Source organism: Gobio gobio (genome assembly GCF_949357685.1).
Source record: "Gobio gobio genome assembly, chromosome: 2".
NCBI lineage: Eukaryota > Metazoa > Chordata > Actinopteri > Cypriniformes > Gobionidae > Gobio > Gobio gobio.
In genome coordinates this window covers 28,212,458-28,225,976 of record NC_137098.1, presented here as the reverse complement: position 1 = coordinate 28,225,976, position 13,519 = coordinate 28,212,458, and the positions used below count along the sequence as shown (strand labels likewise).

The following is a 13,519-nucleotide window of genomic DNA, read 5'->3' as shown; positions in this document are numbered from 1 at the left end:
TTTTGAGCAAGAAATTTTACATTTCTAAAACAGCAAACTGTCACTTATGTTCCGCTTCAGCATTCAAAAGCCCATGAATTCACATTTGGCACTAAAGCAAAAGCAGTAGCAACAATGAAAAACAGTTGGAAATTCCACGATCTATGCCATTTGATATAATGCAGTAGTGAGTGAAAGGCTGACAGGCTCTATACTCATCACATGCTAGTTTACATTCAGCCTCAAATGGAGCTCTGCTGAGTCCAAAAGCTGAGCTGTACTGTGGTAGACATACCAAATTGATTACAGGCGGCCCACATCAATTATTAATGTGAGCACTTTCTTCAAAGTGCATCTTTAATATCGAGCGCACTACTTCCAGACTCACCTGACCAACATCAGCTCAGACCTGACCAAGATCAGCTCACTTTCACAGGCACGTTGCCAGACGTAACCTGAATATAACTTGATATTGTAATGGGAGGGTTTGTTCTTGCAGTCCGACAGGATCGATATTTAAACATAAATTGTAGCACAGCTTCGATGCCTCAATACTGTTGATGGTTTTCCCCCAACAAATGTAATTAAAATCAGATTTAAGTGCCCTGTTTGCGGGCAGCACAGGAATTGCTGCTGTAAAATCTCAGTGCATCTGGCTTGTGTGAATATCACTTTGCTTCAATTTATAAGCGGCGACATGCTCTGCTCTCATGTGCGACCCAATATGCAGTGACATTTCTACTTGTTCTAGGTTGTAATTTGTTCTACATTCTTGTACCATGTTCTGTTCCGTTGAATTGAATGCTACTGCATTACATTCTGTTTCAATTATGCTTTGTCCCATTGTTCTCTGCTTAATTCAACTGGATAATGCTCTATTGAATTACCTCTTACTCGGTTTCATTCTGCACTTGTCTTGAAGCTAAAGAACATATTGTGGCCTCCAGCGCTATAGACACACCAATGATCTATTCATATTAAAGGATTAGTTCACCCCAAAATGGATATTTCCTGATAATTTATTCACCCCAATGCCATCCAAGATGTTCATGTCTTTCTTTCTTCAGTCCAAAAGAAATTACGTTTTTTGAAGAAAACATTCCAGCATTTTTCATCATATAATGCTTTTCAATTGCAACCAAAATGCTGAAGGTCCAAATCAATGCAGATTGAAAGCGCTTCAATGGGCTTCAGAGGCTCTGTGTGATCCCAGCTGAGGAATAGGGTCTTATCTCGCGAAACGATCTGTCATTTAAAATAAATAAAACAAAAATGAATATAGTTTTTATATCACGTAATCACGTCAGAAAGGGCACGCTAGAGGTAGGCAGAAGTACCGCCCCCGTGTTTACAAAGCGCTCGTGTGAAGACTAATACAAATGCCCTTTACCAAAAACACTCAATTTTTTACTTCAAAATCGTCCGATATCGTTGTTTTACCTTTTTTTTTTGGTAAAGGGTGTCTGTATTAGTCTTCACACGAGCGCTTCGTAAACACAGGGGCGGTACTTCTGCCTACGTCTGGCGTGACCTTTCCGACGTGATTACGTCATCCTTAGCACCTCACAGATCTGCGCAAGATGAACAATTTAGGTTAAAAAGTATATTCATTTTTATTTATTTTAAATGACCAATCGTTTTGCTAGATAAGACCCTATTCATCATCTGGGATCACGCAGAGCCTCTGAAGCCCATCGAAGCGCTTTGAAACTGCATTGATTTGGACCTTCAGCATTTTGGTTGCAATTGAAAAGCATTCTATGATGAAAAATCCTGGAATGTTTTCTTTAAAAAACCTAATTTCTTTTCGACTGAAGAAAGAAAGACATGAACATCTTGGATGAGATGGGGGTGAGTAAATTATCAGGAAATTTTCATATTTTCTCGCTTCTGTTTGTGAGAAATCAATATTAGGTCTTATATGGTATAATGTTTTCCCTTCACACACAGTGGTAAAAAGAATAGTATGATTTTTAGAGATTTTAACTATTCTATCAGTAAGAAGAAAAAATTATGTATTTTACTACAGTATAGTCTCCTCCATGGACTGCCACCTTAACGTGGTGGAGGGGTTTGAGTACCCGAATGACCCTAGGAGCTATGTTGTCCGGGGCTATATGCCCCTGGTAGGGTCTCCCAAGGCAAACAGGTCCTAGGTGACGGGTCAGACTAAGAGCAGTTCAAAAACCCCTTATGATGACAAAAAGAAGGAGGACCGTGACGTCGCCCGGTATGGCGCAGCCGGGGCCCCACCCTGGAGCCAGGCCTGGGGTTGGGGCTCGTATGCGAGCGCCTGGTGGCCGGGCCTTCCCCCACGGGGTCCGGCCGGGCTCAGCCCGAAGGAGCGACGTGGGGACACCTTCCCGTGGGCCCACCACTCACGGGAGGGACCGTAAGGGGCCGGTGCAAAGCGAATCGGGCAGCAGTCGAAGGCGGGGGCCTAGACGACCCGATCCCTGGACACGGAAACTGGCTCTTGGGACATGGAATGTCACCTCGCTGGCGGGGAAAGAGCCTGAGCTTGTGCGTGAGGTTGAGAGGTTCCGACTAGAGAGGCTCTGGAACCACACTCCTCGAGAGGGGATGGACTCTTTACCACTCTGGAGTTGCCCATGGTGAGAGGAGGCGGGCTGGTGTGGGTTTGCTTATAGCCCCCCAGCTCTGCTGCCATGTGTTGGAGTTTACCCCGGTGAACGAGAGGGTTGTTTCCCTGCGGCTGCGGCTCGGGGATAGGTCTCTCACTGTTGTGTGTGCCTACGGGCCGAACGGCAGTGCAGAGTACCCGACCTTCTTGGGGTCTCTGGGAGGGGTGCTGGAGAGTGCTCCGACTGGGGACTCCGTCGTTCTACTGGGGGACTTCAACGCCCACGTGGGCAATGACAGTGAAACCTGGAGGGGCGTGATTGGGAGGAACGGCCCCCCTGATCTGAACCCGAGTGGTGTTCAGTTATTGGACTTCTGTGCTAGTTACAGTTTGTCCATAACGAACACCATGTTCAAGCATAAGGGTGTCCATCAGTGCACATGGCACCAGGACACCCTAGGTCGTAGGTCAATGATCGACTTTGTGGTCATTTCATCTGATCTGCGGCCGTATGTCTTGGACACTCGGGTGAAGAGAGGGGCGGAGCTGTCAACTGATCACCACCTGGTGGTGAGTTGGATCCGATGGCGGGGGAGGAAGCTGGATAGACTCGGTAGACCCAAACGTACTGTGAGGGTCTGCTGGGAACGTTTGGCCGAGTCTCCTGTCAGAGAGATCTTCAACTCCTGCCTCCGGCAGAGCTTCGACCGGATCCCGAGGGAGGCTGGAGATATTGAGTCCGAGTGGACCATGTTCTCCACCTCCATTGTCAAAGCGGCTGCTCGGAGCTGTGGACGCAAGGTCTCCGGTGCCTGTCGAGGCGGCAATCCCCGAACCCGGTGGTGGACACCGGAAGTAAGGGATGCCGTCAAGCTGAAGAAGGAGTCCTATCGGGCCTGGCTGGCTTGTGGGACTCCTGAGGCAGCTGACAGGTACCGACAGGCTAAACGGACTGCAGCCCGGGTGGTCGTGGAGGCAAAAACTCGGGCCTGGGAGGAGTTCGGTGAGGCCATGGAAAAAGACTATCGGCTGGCCTCGAAGAGATTCTGGCAAACCGTCCGGCGCCTCAGGAGGGGGAAGCAGTGCCCTACCAACGCTGTTTACAGTGGCGATGGGCGGCTGTTGACCTCGACTGGGGATGTTGTCGGACGGTGGAAGGAATACTTCGAGGATCTCCTCAATCCCGCCGTCACGTCTTCCATTGAGGAAGCAGAGGCTGGGGGCTCAGAGGAGGACTCGTCCATCACCCGGGCTGAAGTCACCGAGGTGGTCAAGAAACTCCTCGGTGGCAAGGCACCGGGGGTGGATGAGATCCGCCCTGAGTACCTCAAGTCTCTGGATGTTGTGGGGCTGTCTTGGCTGACACGCCTCTGCAGCATCGCGTGGCGGTCGGGGACAGTGCCTCTGGGATGGCAGACCGGGGTGGTGGTCCCTCTTTTTAAGAAGGGGGACCGGAGGGTGTGTTCCAACTATAGGGGGATCACACTTCTCAGCCTCCCCGGGAAAGTCTATGCCAGGGTACTGGAGAGGAGAATACGGCCGATAGTGGAACCTCGGATTCAGGAGGAACAGTGTGGTTTTCGTCCTGGTCGCGGAACACTGGACCAGCTCTATACCCTCTACAGGGTGCTGGAGGGTTCATGGGAGTTTGCCCAACCAGTCCACATTTGTTTTGTGGATTTGGAGAAGGCATTCGACTGTGTCCCTCGCGGCGTCCTGTGGAGGGTGCTGGGGGAATATGGGGTCCGGGGTCCTTTACTGAGGGCTGTCCGGTCCCTGTATGACCGAAGCAGGAGTTTGGTCCGCATTGCCGGCAGTAAGTCAGACTTGTTCCCGGTGCATGTTGGACTCCGGCAGGGCTGCCCTTTGTCGCCGGTTCTGTTCATAATTTTTATGGACAGAATTTCTAGGCGCAGCCAAGGGCCGGAGGGTGTCAGGTTTGGGGACCACACGGTTTCGTCTCTGCTCTTTGCGGATTTCGGAAAAGGGTGGCTTGCCCACTCCAGGTTGGTGGAGAGTTCCTGCCCCAAGTGGAGGAGTTTAAGTATCTAGGAGTCTTGTTCACGAGTGAGGGGAGGATGGAACGGGAGATTGACAGACGGATCGGTGCAGCTTCTGCAGTAATGCGGTCGATGTACCGGTCTGTCGTGGTGAAGAAAGAGCTAAGCCGTAAGGCGAAGCTCTCGATTTACCGGTCAATCTACGTTCCTACTCTCACCTATGGTCATGAGCTTTGGGTCATGACCGAAAGGACAAGATCCCGGATACAGGCGGCCGAAATGAGCTTTCTCCGCAGGGTGGCTGGGCGCTCCCTTAGAGATAGGGTGAGAAGCTCAGTCACTCGGGAGGAACTCGGAGTAGAGCCGCTGCTCCTCCACATCGAGAGGGGACAGCTGAGGTGGCTCGGGCATCTGTTCCGGATGCCTCCTGAACGCCTTCCCGGGAAGGTGTTTCGGGCATGTCCAACCGGGAGGAGGCCCCGGGGAAGACCAAGGACACGCTGGAGGGACTATGTCTCCCGGCTGGCCTTGGAACGCCTCGGTGTCCCCCCGGAAGAGCTAGAGGAAGTGTCTAGGGAGAGGGAAGTCTGGGCATCTCTGCTTAGACTGCTGCCCCCGCGACCCGGCCCCGGATAAGCGGAAGAAGATGGATGGATGGACTACAGTATAGTGATCTAGAATTGTTTTCTCTTAAATATAACTATAAAGAGGTTTGAAAATGATTAACAGTTGAAAACATTTGTTAGAAATTTAGAAAAGTAATCAAATGTAATCAGTTACATTACTTTAATAAAGTAATTGAAATAGTTACACTATTACATTTTAAATAGTAACTTGCAATCTGTAACCTATTACATTTCCAAAGTAACTTTCCCAACACTGTTGAATACATATAACAATTAAAATCACACAATTAAAGCTAACATTTTACAAGGTTCATGATATATTTCTAAAGCATGTATTAATCTTAGTTAAATTAAAGGTACACTATGTAAAGATTCAAGATTCAAGAGTTTTATTTGTCACATACACAGTTATATACACAATATACAACTTACATTTCACTGCCAGTTGTATATTGTGTATATAACTGTGTATGTGACAAATAAAACTCTTGAATCTTGAATCTTGAATCTAAAACATTTTCAGTAAAATAACCAAAAACCACTAGGCCAGTGTTATATATTTGGTTCAGTTGAGTACTTACAATATCCCTAATGTTTCCAACTATTTGTAAATCGTGAGAAAATTGCTATTTTAACCAAGGAACCGGGACGTGTGAGGAATTCGCCTGTCAATTACGTCATATCTGCGTTACCCTCGGTTTCCGGTTTTGTTTGCAGTTCGCTTTAGGCTACTCTCACTGCAGTGTGAACAAGTGTCATAGCAGCCGCCGAACAAACGCACAGAGTAACCTCATAACATAATTTTTAACACACTAGATGTATTTAATATGATAAAAAGAGCTGCGTTACCTCATACTCATGACCGGAAAAGCAGAAGTGGCGCCGCGCCGACTATGCCATAATAAAAGTCGCGCTGCTCGCGAGGCGTATGTTGCCGTCATCTAATTAACAATCGCTCCAGCGGCCTTGCTCAGCTTCCACAACACTTGGCCCTGCTCTGCTTCATACTACAGTAACGTTATTAATCGCATCCATGAATATGATTTCTGCCCGAGTCCTATCCCGATTCTTTTCCACCGGCTGTGAGGTAAAGACCACATGTCCCAAGATTCTGCGCTCAAACGTGGCGTGCGTCATCAAAAAAAAAACAAAAAAACGTGGCGTCATCAAACTACGCCTTTGTTTTGAATAGGCGACCTCTAGTGGACGGAGAAGTTAAATAGTGCCGCTTTCATTTCAACATTTAATAATATTATTAAAATCAAAATTTGTATCTGTTAATATTATTTAATGGACCAGAGGTAACACGAACTAATAACAAACAGTTGTATATTACTAACTAACATTAACAAGGATTAATACTATAACAAATGTAGCCTATTGCTCAATGTTAATATGGTGAATGCATTAATGGGACCGTACTCAAATAATCACTCAGGATCAGTATATGATCATTTGGACCAACTTAGAGTATCTTTTTAAAATGTAGAATGTTTTAATATTATTTAAGTTCTATTCAGACTATTAAGTCTGTTTTATTTTGATGTTTAACTAATCCTTTTTGGTTACACTTTATTTCGATGGTCCACTTTAGACATTCTGCAAACTATAAGTAAGTTTGCACCTACATGTCAACTAACTCTCATTCGAGTGTTTGTAGACTGTTAGTAGATTGTTAGGTGTTAGAGTTCGGATTGACATGCACTTGCAAAGTCATTTATAGTCGGTTGAATGTCTGTTGACAGGCCATCAAAGTAAAATGTTAGCCGATAGGCAGACAGTCTACTAATTTTCTAATGAGAGTTAGTTGACGTGTAGTTGGTTCTACTATTGTTAGTAGAATGTCTAAAGTGGACCATCGAAATAAAGTGCTACCATTTGTACCATTGTTTAAATCACACTGACTGCAGAATCATTTGTCCTGTTTTATTAAAGAGGGACTAGGTGCTGATATTGAGATTGGGTGATTCAGTCCTATTTTCTACTACACTGCTCAATTTCCTCCCGACTTGACTTAACAGCTCCTTTACCTTTTCCTACATAATTAATCACGCAACATCTCCTATAGACATGAGAAGGATGGACTCAGGGCATGTAGTGAGAAACTAAATTTAATTAAAACCAATACAATGCAGTGTAAGAGCACAGCGTGAGAAGTGTCTGCTCAGCAGACTGCATATGCAGGATTCATTTCAAGTAAAAACAAAAATTGAGGCGGAAAGGCTGCTCGTCAATTTAGAGCGATGAGGGTTTCTGCTGACAGCATGGATTCAGTTCCTCTCTGCCCTAAAATGCACCACACCACAGCTGTCAGTGGAGCTTTATTGGTCCATATGAGGGGGCGAGGCAGGTCTGACTGTGTGTAATGAGCAGCAAATCAAACAGAAACCTCTCTAGGGTTTGCAATTCAGTTGCAGTGAGCCACCGTTTCAAGGTGGGGTCATGTGTGACTACAACCCAGCAGCGCTTCACTTGTACATATTAATCTATTAAGATGTACAAGTGAAGCGTAAAAGTTTTAATTTGTAAAAGCTGGGCGATGGTGAAGCCCAACTTTTACAAGTCATGCAGATACAATCTGGTTTAGAAAGAAATTTAAATATGGTTTTCAAGGCCAAACTCTCTGCTGAATGTCTGAAAAACATGTTTCAGCCAGTCGATGAGCATATGAATGGTATCATATATCATCAAAATCATACATTTACACATCCTTTTTTCCCTATTATAAATAAGGGAAATGCACCCAAAATCGTCAAATTGTGATGTCTGCAAAAAGAAAAAAAGGACTTCACGTTTCACAAAAAAAAAAAAAACATATTTCTGTCTGCGCTGACAATGATTTAGTAAAAGTTATGCTGAGTTTAGGAGAATGTATTGATTGGTACGCCAGAAGTTCATTTTTCAGATACATTATCAGTCCTTTCACAGGAACAGCACATTCATCTTTTTTATAAAGCTCATTTAGACATTTTTCGAAGTGCTCCTGAGGCCATGCAGAAGCAGGTTTGTGGACTAATGTCAGTGCTGTAACAGTGTTCTCCTAAATTAGTCTTCAGTGGCGGGTTTTCATAGCAGTCTAATCCAACTGTAATATTAGTCTTTGTACAGGAAACCAGTTTTAATTTATTTTAATATACCCTTAATCCTCATTTATACATCATTTGCAAACAAAACTACCTCTACCATTTAGGGTTACATGGTTATTTCAATTGTCTACTTTAGACATTCTACTAACTATAAGTAACTTTGCAACTACATGACTTTTAGGTCAGGGATATGTGTTAAGGTTCAGGTTAGTAGAATAAGTTGACTTTGCAAAGTTACTTGCTATAAAGTCAGTAGAATGTGTGTTGGGGGAGAATCAAAGGTTACTTGTAGTTAGTAGAATGTCTAAAGTGGACCATCAAAATAAAGTGTTACCCCATGTCTGGAAAACTTTATTTTAAAGTTTTTATTAATTTTGCACAAATTACACACTTAACCTTTAGTTTCTTTTTTTATTTCAACATTTCCATTATTCAAGAACCCATTTTCACTGCAAATCTCTTTTTTGACCTGATAATATAAAGAATGAGACCTGATGTAAAGTCTGCAATAAAGTGAGGACAACCACAGCAACATGGTGTCTTTACTAAAAAGGTATAACATATTTTATATACCAAACACAAAATCTCATACAGCACAGTACAACAAATTAAACAATCAAGGCATTAAAACAAAACAACATCTTTGGCAATTAACAAATAGATGATAGTCAAACAAAAAATGTAAACAAGACAGAGGCATAACACTAAAACGCAACGACAAAGAAGTACAAAAAATTGCAAGGAGATAAAAAGTTGAGTTTTTGGCAATGTAATGGCCTATCCAAAACGTTCTCAGTCTGCATGTTTTCATGCAAAACCGCGTCATCTCTGCTGTGCCCCGGTTTGCGAGGCCTCATCCACGGCCCTAGCACCATGCTCTTCCATCCCTTGTGAGACAGCTCCATATAGTACCAGTCGCCAAGGGTCCTTATTTAGTGCAAATAGGCTGGCTGCAGTCTTTCAAAATGAATCCTGCAAGCGTCATTTTCGGAAAGGAGAAGGAACTATGAGTGGTTTGGGTCCTGAAACAGGTCTGAAAGAGAGAAAAAAACACTAGTTAGATCTAGATCTCTGAATTACACGGTCAAGAGATGCAGAACTCTTTGTATAGAACTTGAAAAGCGAAAGTGTCAGATTCTAAACAAGCCTACAGTATCATATATAATACATGAATTTAATCAACGTTATACCTGTTGTGCACAACGTGCCCTCTGATTAATAGGTCATACTTTTTTGGCAAGTAAAAGACCTTTTATTATAATTCTAAAAATGTGGAACACGTCTTTTCGCTGTGAAATCTTTAATGATTTTTCATAAAGTTAACATAAGATTTACTTTTATATATTATCTATATTATTTTATTTATATTATCATTAATATTTCAAGATAAACATTCACTGGACTCAGGGAACTTAGGTTTGGCATACCCAAACATCTTTCTTTTCTTTTTCCTATATATATGTATAATCTTACTAGGACATATTGTTAGGAGATATAAGGTGGCAACTGATATGCTATACTGTTGGCCAATAAAAATCTTACTGATTTATACAGCAAGCTATCAGAATTTAATCTTTTTGACCATATAAATAACACATTCTGCACCAAATGGCACAGTTCCTTTGAATAAAATGAATACTATATGGGCTAAAAGCCTGATGTATCAAGTATACAAAACATGAAATACATTCACATTTTTCTTTCATTTTATTTTATATTGTGTGTAAAACTTCAATAAACTGACTATTCTATTTCTTATGTTGGCTTCACAAGGATAACATTTCTGTAAAAGCGGGAATGATTTTCAGAGCTTATCTCAGTTTATCTTGTATTTCTCACAAGATCCTTCGATTTAAAGACTTCACAGTGTTAACTGAAGGCCTTTCCAAGGTTGACCATAATTTCAAACTAACTATGCCTTTCTTTTTGTGTGATATAAACGCGATACCCTGCTGAGCCTGTCAAAATGAAATTCAGTTTTCGGTATACACATTAAATTCCTCAGAGTCCCACCGTTATGTGTTGAAAATGAATGTGTCTTTTTATCACAACATAGTACTAAGCTTCCGCCGCCACTGGGAAGCTGCGACCCGATTTATCTTCACAAGCTGAAACTCTGTGAGATCCGGTTGTTCTTAGACTGGAGGGGAGCATGTAGTAGTGCCGGAGATATGCAGAACTAAGACCTGGATTTATGTAGGTGCAGTTATTTCTGAAAATAAGTGCTAGGCGGCTGCTTTTGAGAACTAATAGCGGACTAGCATTGATATGGAGACTCGAGGAGAGAAAAGATGTTTTAAACATGATTAGGAGATTCCAATGGAGCATGTGTAATTCCCCATAAAACTTCTACTGTATATAAATGAGTAAAAACCCATTCAAACGTTTGATGTGAAGTAAAAATTCAGACCTGTATTTGCTGCACTCAAGAGTAGGCAGGGAGGTGAAAAGAATCCCATAAAATATCCAAACTGCACGACTCACCACCTACGGTTCAGCACGCTAATTTGTATCTAACAATGCGTCTGATCCGTCTGGTTTGGCAATGAAAAACAAAGCATCAAATAATTAGGGCAGACAGACTCTAATTAATTAGGACTGCCTTTCTTACTGGAGAGTAACTGTTCAATCAACCGATAACAGCTAATGGCGTCACAATTGACATATTTTGCTGTAAAAATAAGTCACAAATGGCGAGTGGAAAAGATGTGATGGAGACAGTGAAGTCTACAGCACCTCCTTTATGTTGTATATAAACTTGGTTCCCAACAGGAAAGTGGTCATGTTGGAATTTTGTGAAAATTAAATGCGGTGAACATTTAAATACTCCTCCTAGGATGGGCAAACTCGGTCCTGAAGGGGCCACTCTCCTGCAAAGTTTAGAACCAACCCTGACAAAACTCACCTGCCTGTAGCTTTCTCGGGCTGCGTCTAAAATCAAATACACTCCTTGAGTTGGTACTTATTTTGAATATTACTTCACGACTGCTAAAAAGGTATGTTCTATAGCAGGGGTATTTATTTAAAGTTTTGAGTGGTCCGGTCTCTATATTTCCTTCCCAGTGGAGGTCTGGAGTCCTGGACAATACTTAACACTCAAAATAGTCATCAAAGATGAGAATCTTGGGCCCCGAGAGCCAAAACAATCATGTCTAAGAATTTTTACCAATATTTACCATAAAAAGTAAATAATTCTAAGTAAGATAATTTTTACACAAAGTAATAAACTAAAAACAAAGTACATGATCTAATAATCAAAGTTTTTTCTTGCCATCTCTAAATAATTTTCCAAATTCTAACATTGTTTATTATTAAATGCTCTGAATATGCTTATAATAATGCTTGGGGAAGGGGGAGCGTTAAAGGATTAGTTCACTTCAAAATGAAAATTTCCTGATATTTTACTCACTCCCATCTCATCCAAAATGTTCATGTCTTTCTTTCTTCAGTCGAAAAGAAATTATGTTTTTTTTAAGGAAAACATTCCAGGATTTTTCTCCACACCATAGACTTCCATTACAACCAAAATGCTGAAGGCCCAAATCAATGCAGTTTCAAAGCGCATCGAAGGGCATGAACTAATCCTTTAACCCATATGGCAACAATTCATTTCTACTTATTCCTTGTTATTCAGAAAAAAATACACTAAATTGCACTATGGGAATTAAAAGGGACTTAAGGTAGCCAATGATGTGTTTGTCCCACTGTCACCCTCCTCACACATGCTGAAGTGCTCAGAAACTGCTCTATCAAACCTTGTTTAAACTTTCGCCTGGCTCCGCAGCGCAAGCCTCCGCTGACTGCGCGTGCTCCTCCCCAAACGGATGAGGCATTTATACTTGATGCGCTCGCCGTTATACTATTCTTTGAAACGACAGAGGGCAACTCGGAGTAATTGTTCTATAAACCATCAGGAAACAGTGGTGAGAAGAAGTAAGGTACATAGGTGACGATATTTACTTTAGTACCCTTCACCAAAAAGCACACTACAAAAGAATCGTGTAAAACTCAGTAAACCTTGAGATTACTTGTGACAAGTGCATAAAACTTCATAAAATTAAGGTTGAACCACTGGAGTCACATGTCTTTACTACCTTTCAGGACCTTGAAAGTTTCCATTAAATTGCTGTCTATGGAGGGGTCAGAGAGCTCTCGGATTTCATCAAAAATATCTTCACTTATGTTCCGAAAATGAACAAATGTCTTAAGGGTTTAGAACGACATGAGGGTGAGTAATTATTGACAGAATTTTCATTTTTGGGTGAACTATCCCTTTGTGGGGAAACAAAGTGAGAGCAAGGTTACATCTTGTTACCTTGTAAGATACATTGTTACAGTTTTCATGTGTCAAACACATTCAATATTCGGTACATACTGTATTATAAAAGGATCTAATAATATATAATATATCGAAAACACTTAACGGAAAGTGTAAATGCGCGTAACTAACGTAAATCAAGCAGGCTAGTATGCATAGGCCACGAAGTTGTTGGCGAAATAACACATTAGAATTTTTTCTAGAAAAATGTATGCACAAAATAAATTCAAGCACTTTCAAGGACCTGTATCTGTGTATGTTTATTTTCAAAAACTCTCCAGGGCCTTTAATTTTTTTTTCAGATTCACAAACTTTCAAGGACCCGTGGGAACCCTGCACACAAGAGATTGCAGCAACAGCAAATGACAATGATCCAACCTTCCAATCAAATCCCAGTGGATAAAATGACAAAGTCCTGCCCTACATTTGTTCTTGTTCGAAAAAATGTCCATTTCACTTGGATATATGCCACAAACAATAGGGAAGGAAAGACTATCGCAACTTCCATTTCATGCCAATTTAAGCCCTTCAAACGTTCTCTTCCTCATTTGCTGAACTTTTGATGCGTTTACTTACTGGAATGCCTTCAAAGGGGGAATGGCGGTCACCTTTCCCACAGGTTTGGGGCGGATTGCAGGGGGCATCATCACCATGAGCCCCCCACCAGAGGGTTTGGGCTGTGCTCCACGAGCAGGGCTGAGCGGAAGAGGCCTCTTCGGAGGTGTGGACGGGAGTCTAGGCTGTGTTTCTGATACCATCTATGAAAAAGGAAAGAGAAGTGAATAAGAATTTGAGGTGAGCTTGGTTTAGGATTTGTGACAGCGTGTTCTCAAGATTGTTTCAATACAGATAACAGGTGTTATAAGCAGAATTTGTTTGAGATTGTGATCTACTTTGGCTCCCACAGTGATTTTGATTAAACCAAA

The 13,519-nt window shown here is 42.3% G+C and overlaps 1 protein-coding gene across 1 annotated transcript in view; it reads right to left on the bottom strand.

Annotated features, from left to right (window-relative positions):
- Nucleotides 1-7,285: 7,285 nt before the first annotated feature.
- adam19a (ADAM metallopeptidase domain 19a) overlaps nucleotides 7,286-13,519 on the bottom strand; it is a 134,391-nt gene continuing 128,157 nt past the window's right edge. The window contains exons 22-23 of the mRNA XM_079810658.1: nucleotides 13,170-13,351; nucleotides 7,286-9,308 (exon numbers count right to left, since the gene is read on the bottom strand). Coding sequence (XP_079666784.1) covers nucleotides 9,257-9,308; nucleotides 13,170-13,351 — 234 coding nt within the window. The 3' untranslated portion in view covers nucleotides 7,286-9,256. The remainder of the gene's footprint in view (nucleotides 9,309-13,169; nucleotides 13,352-13,519) is intronic.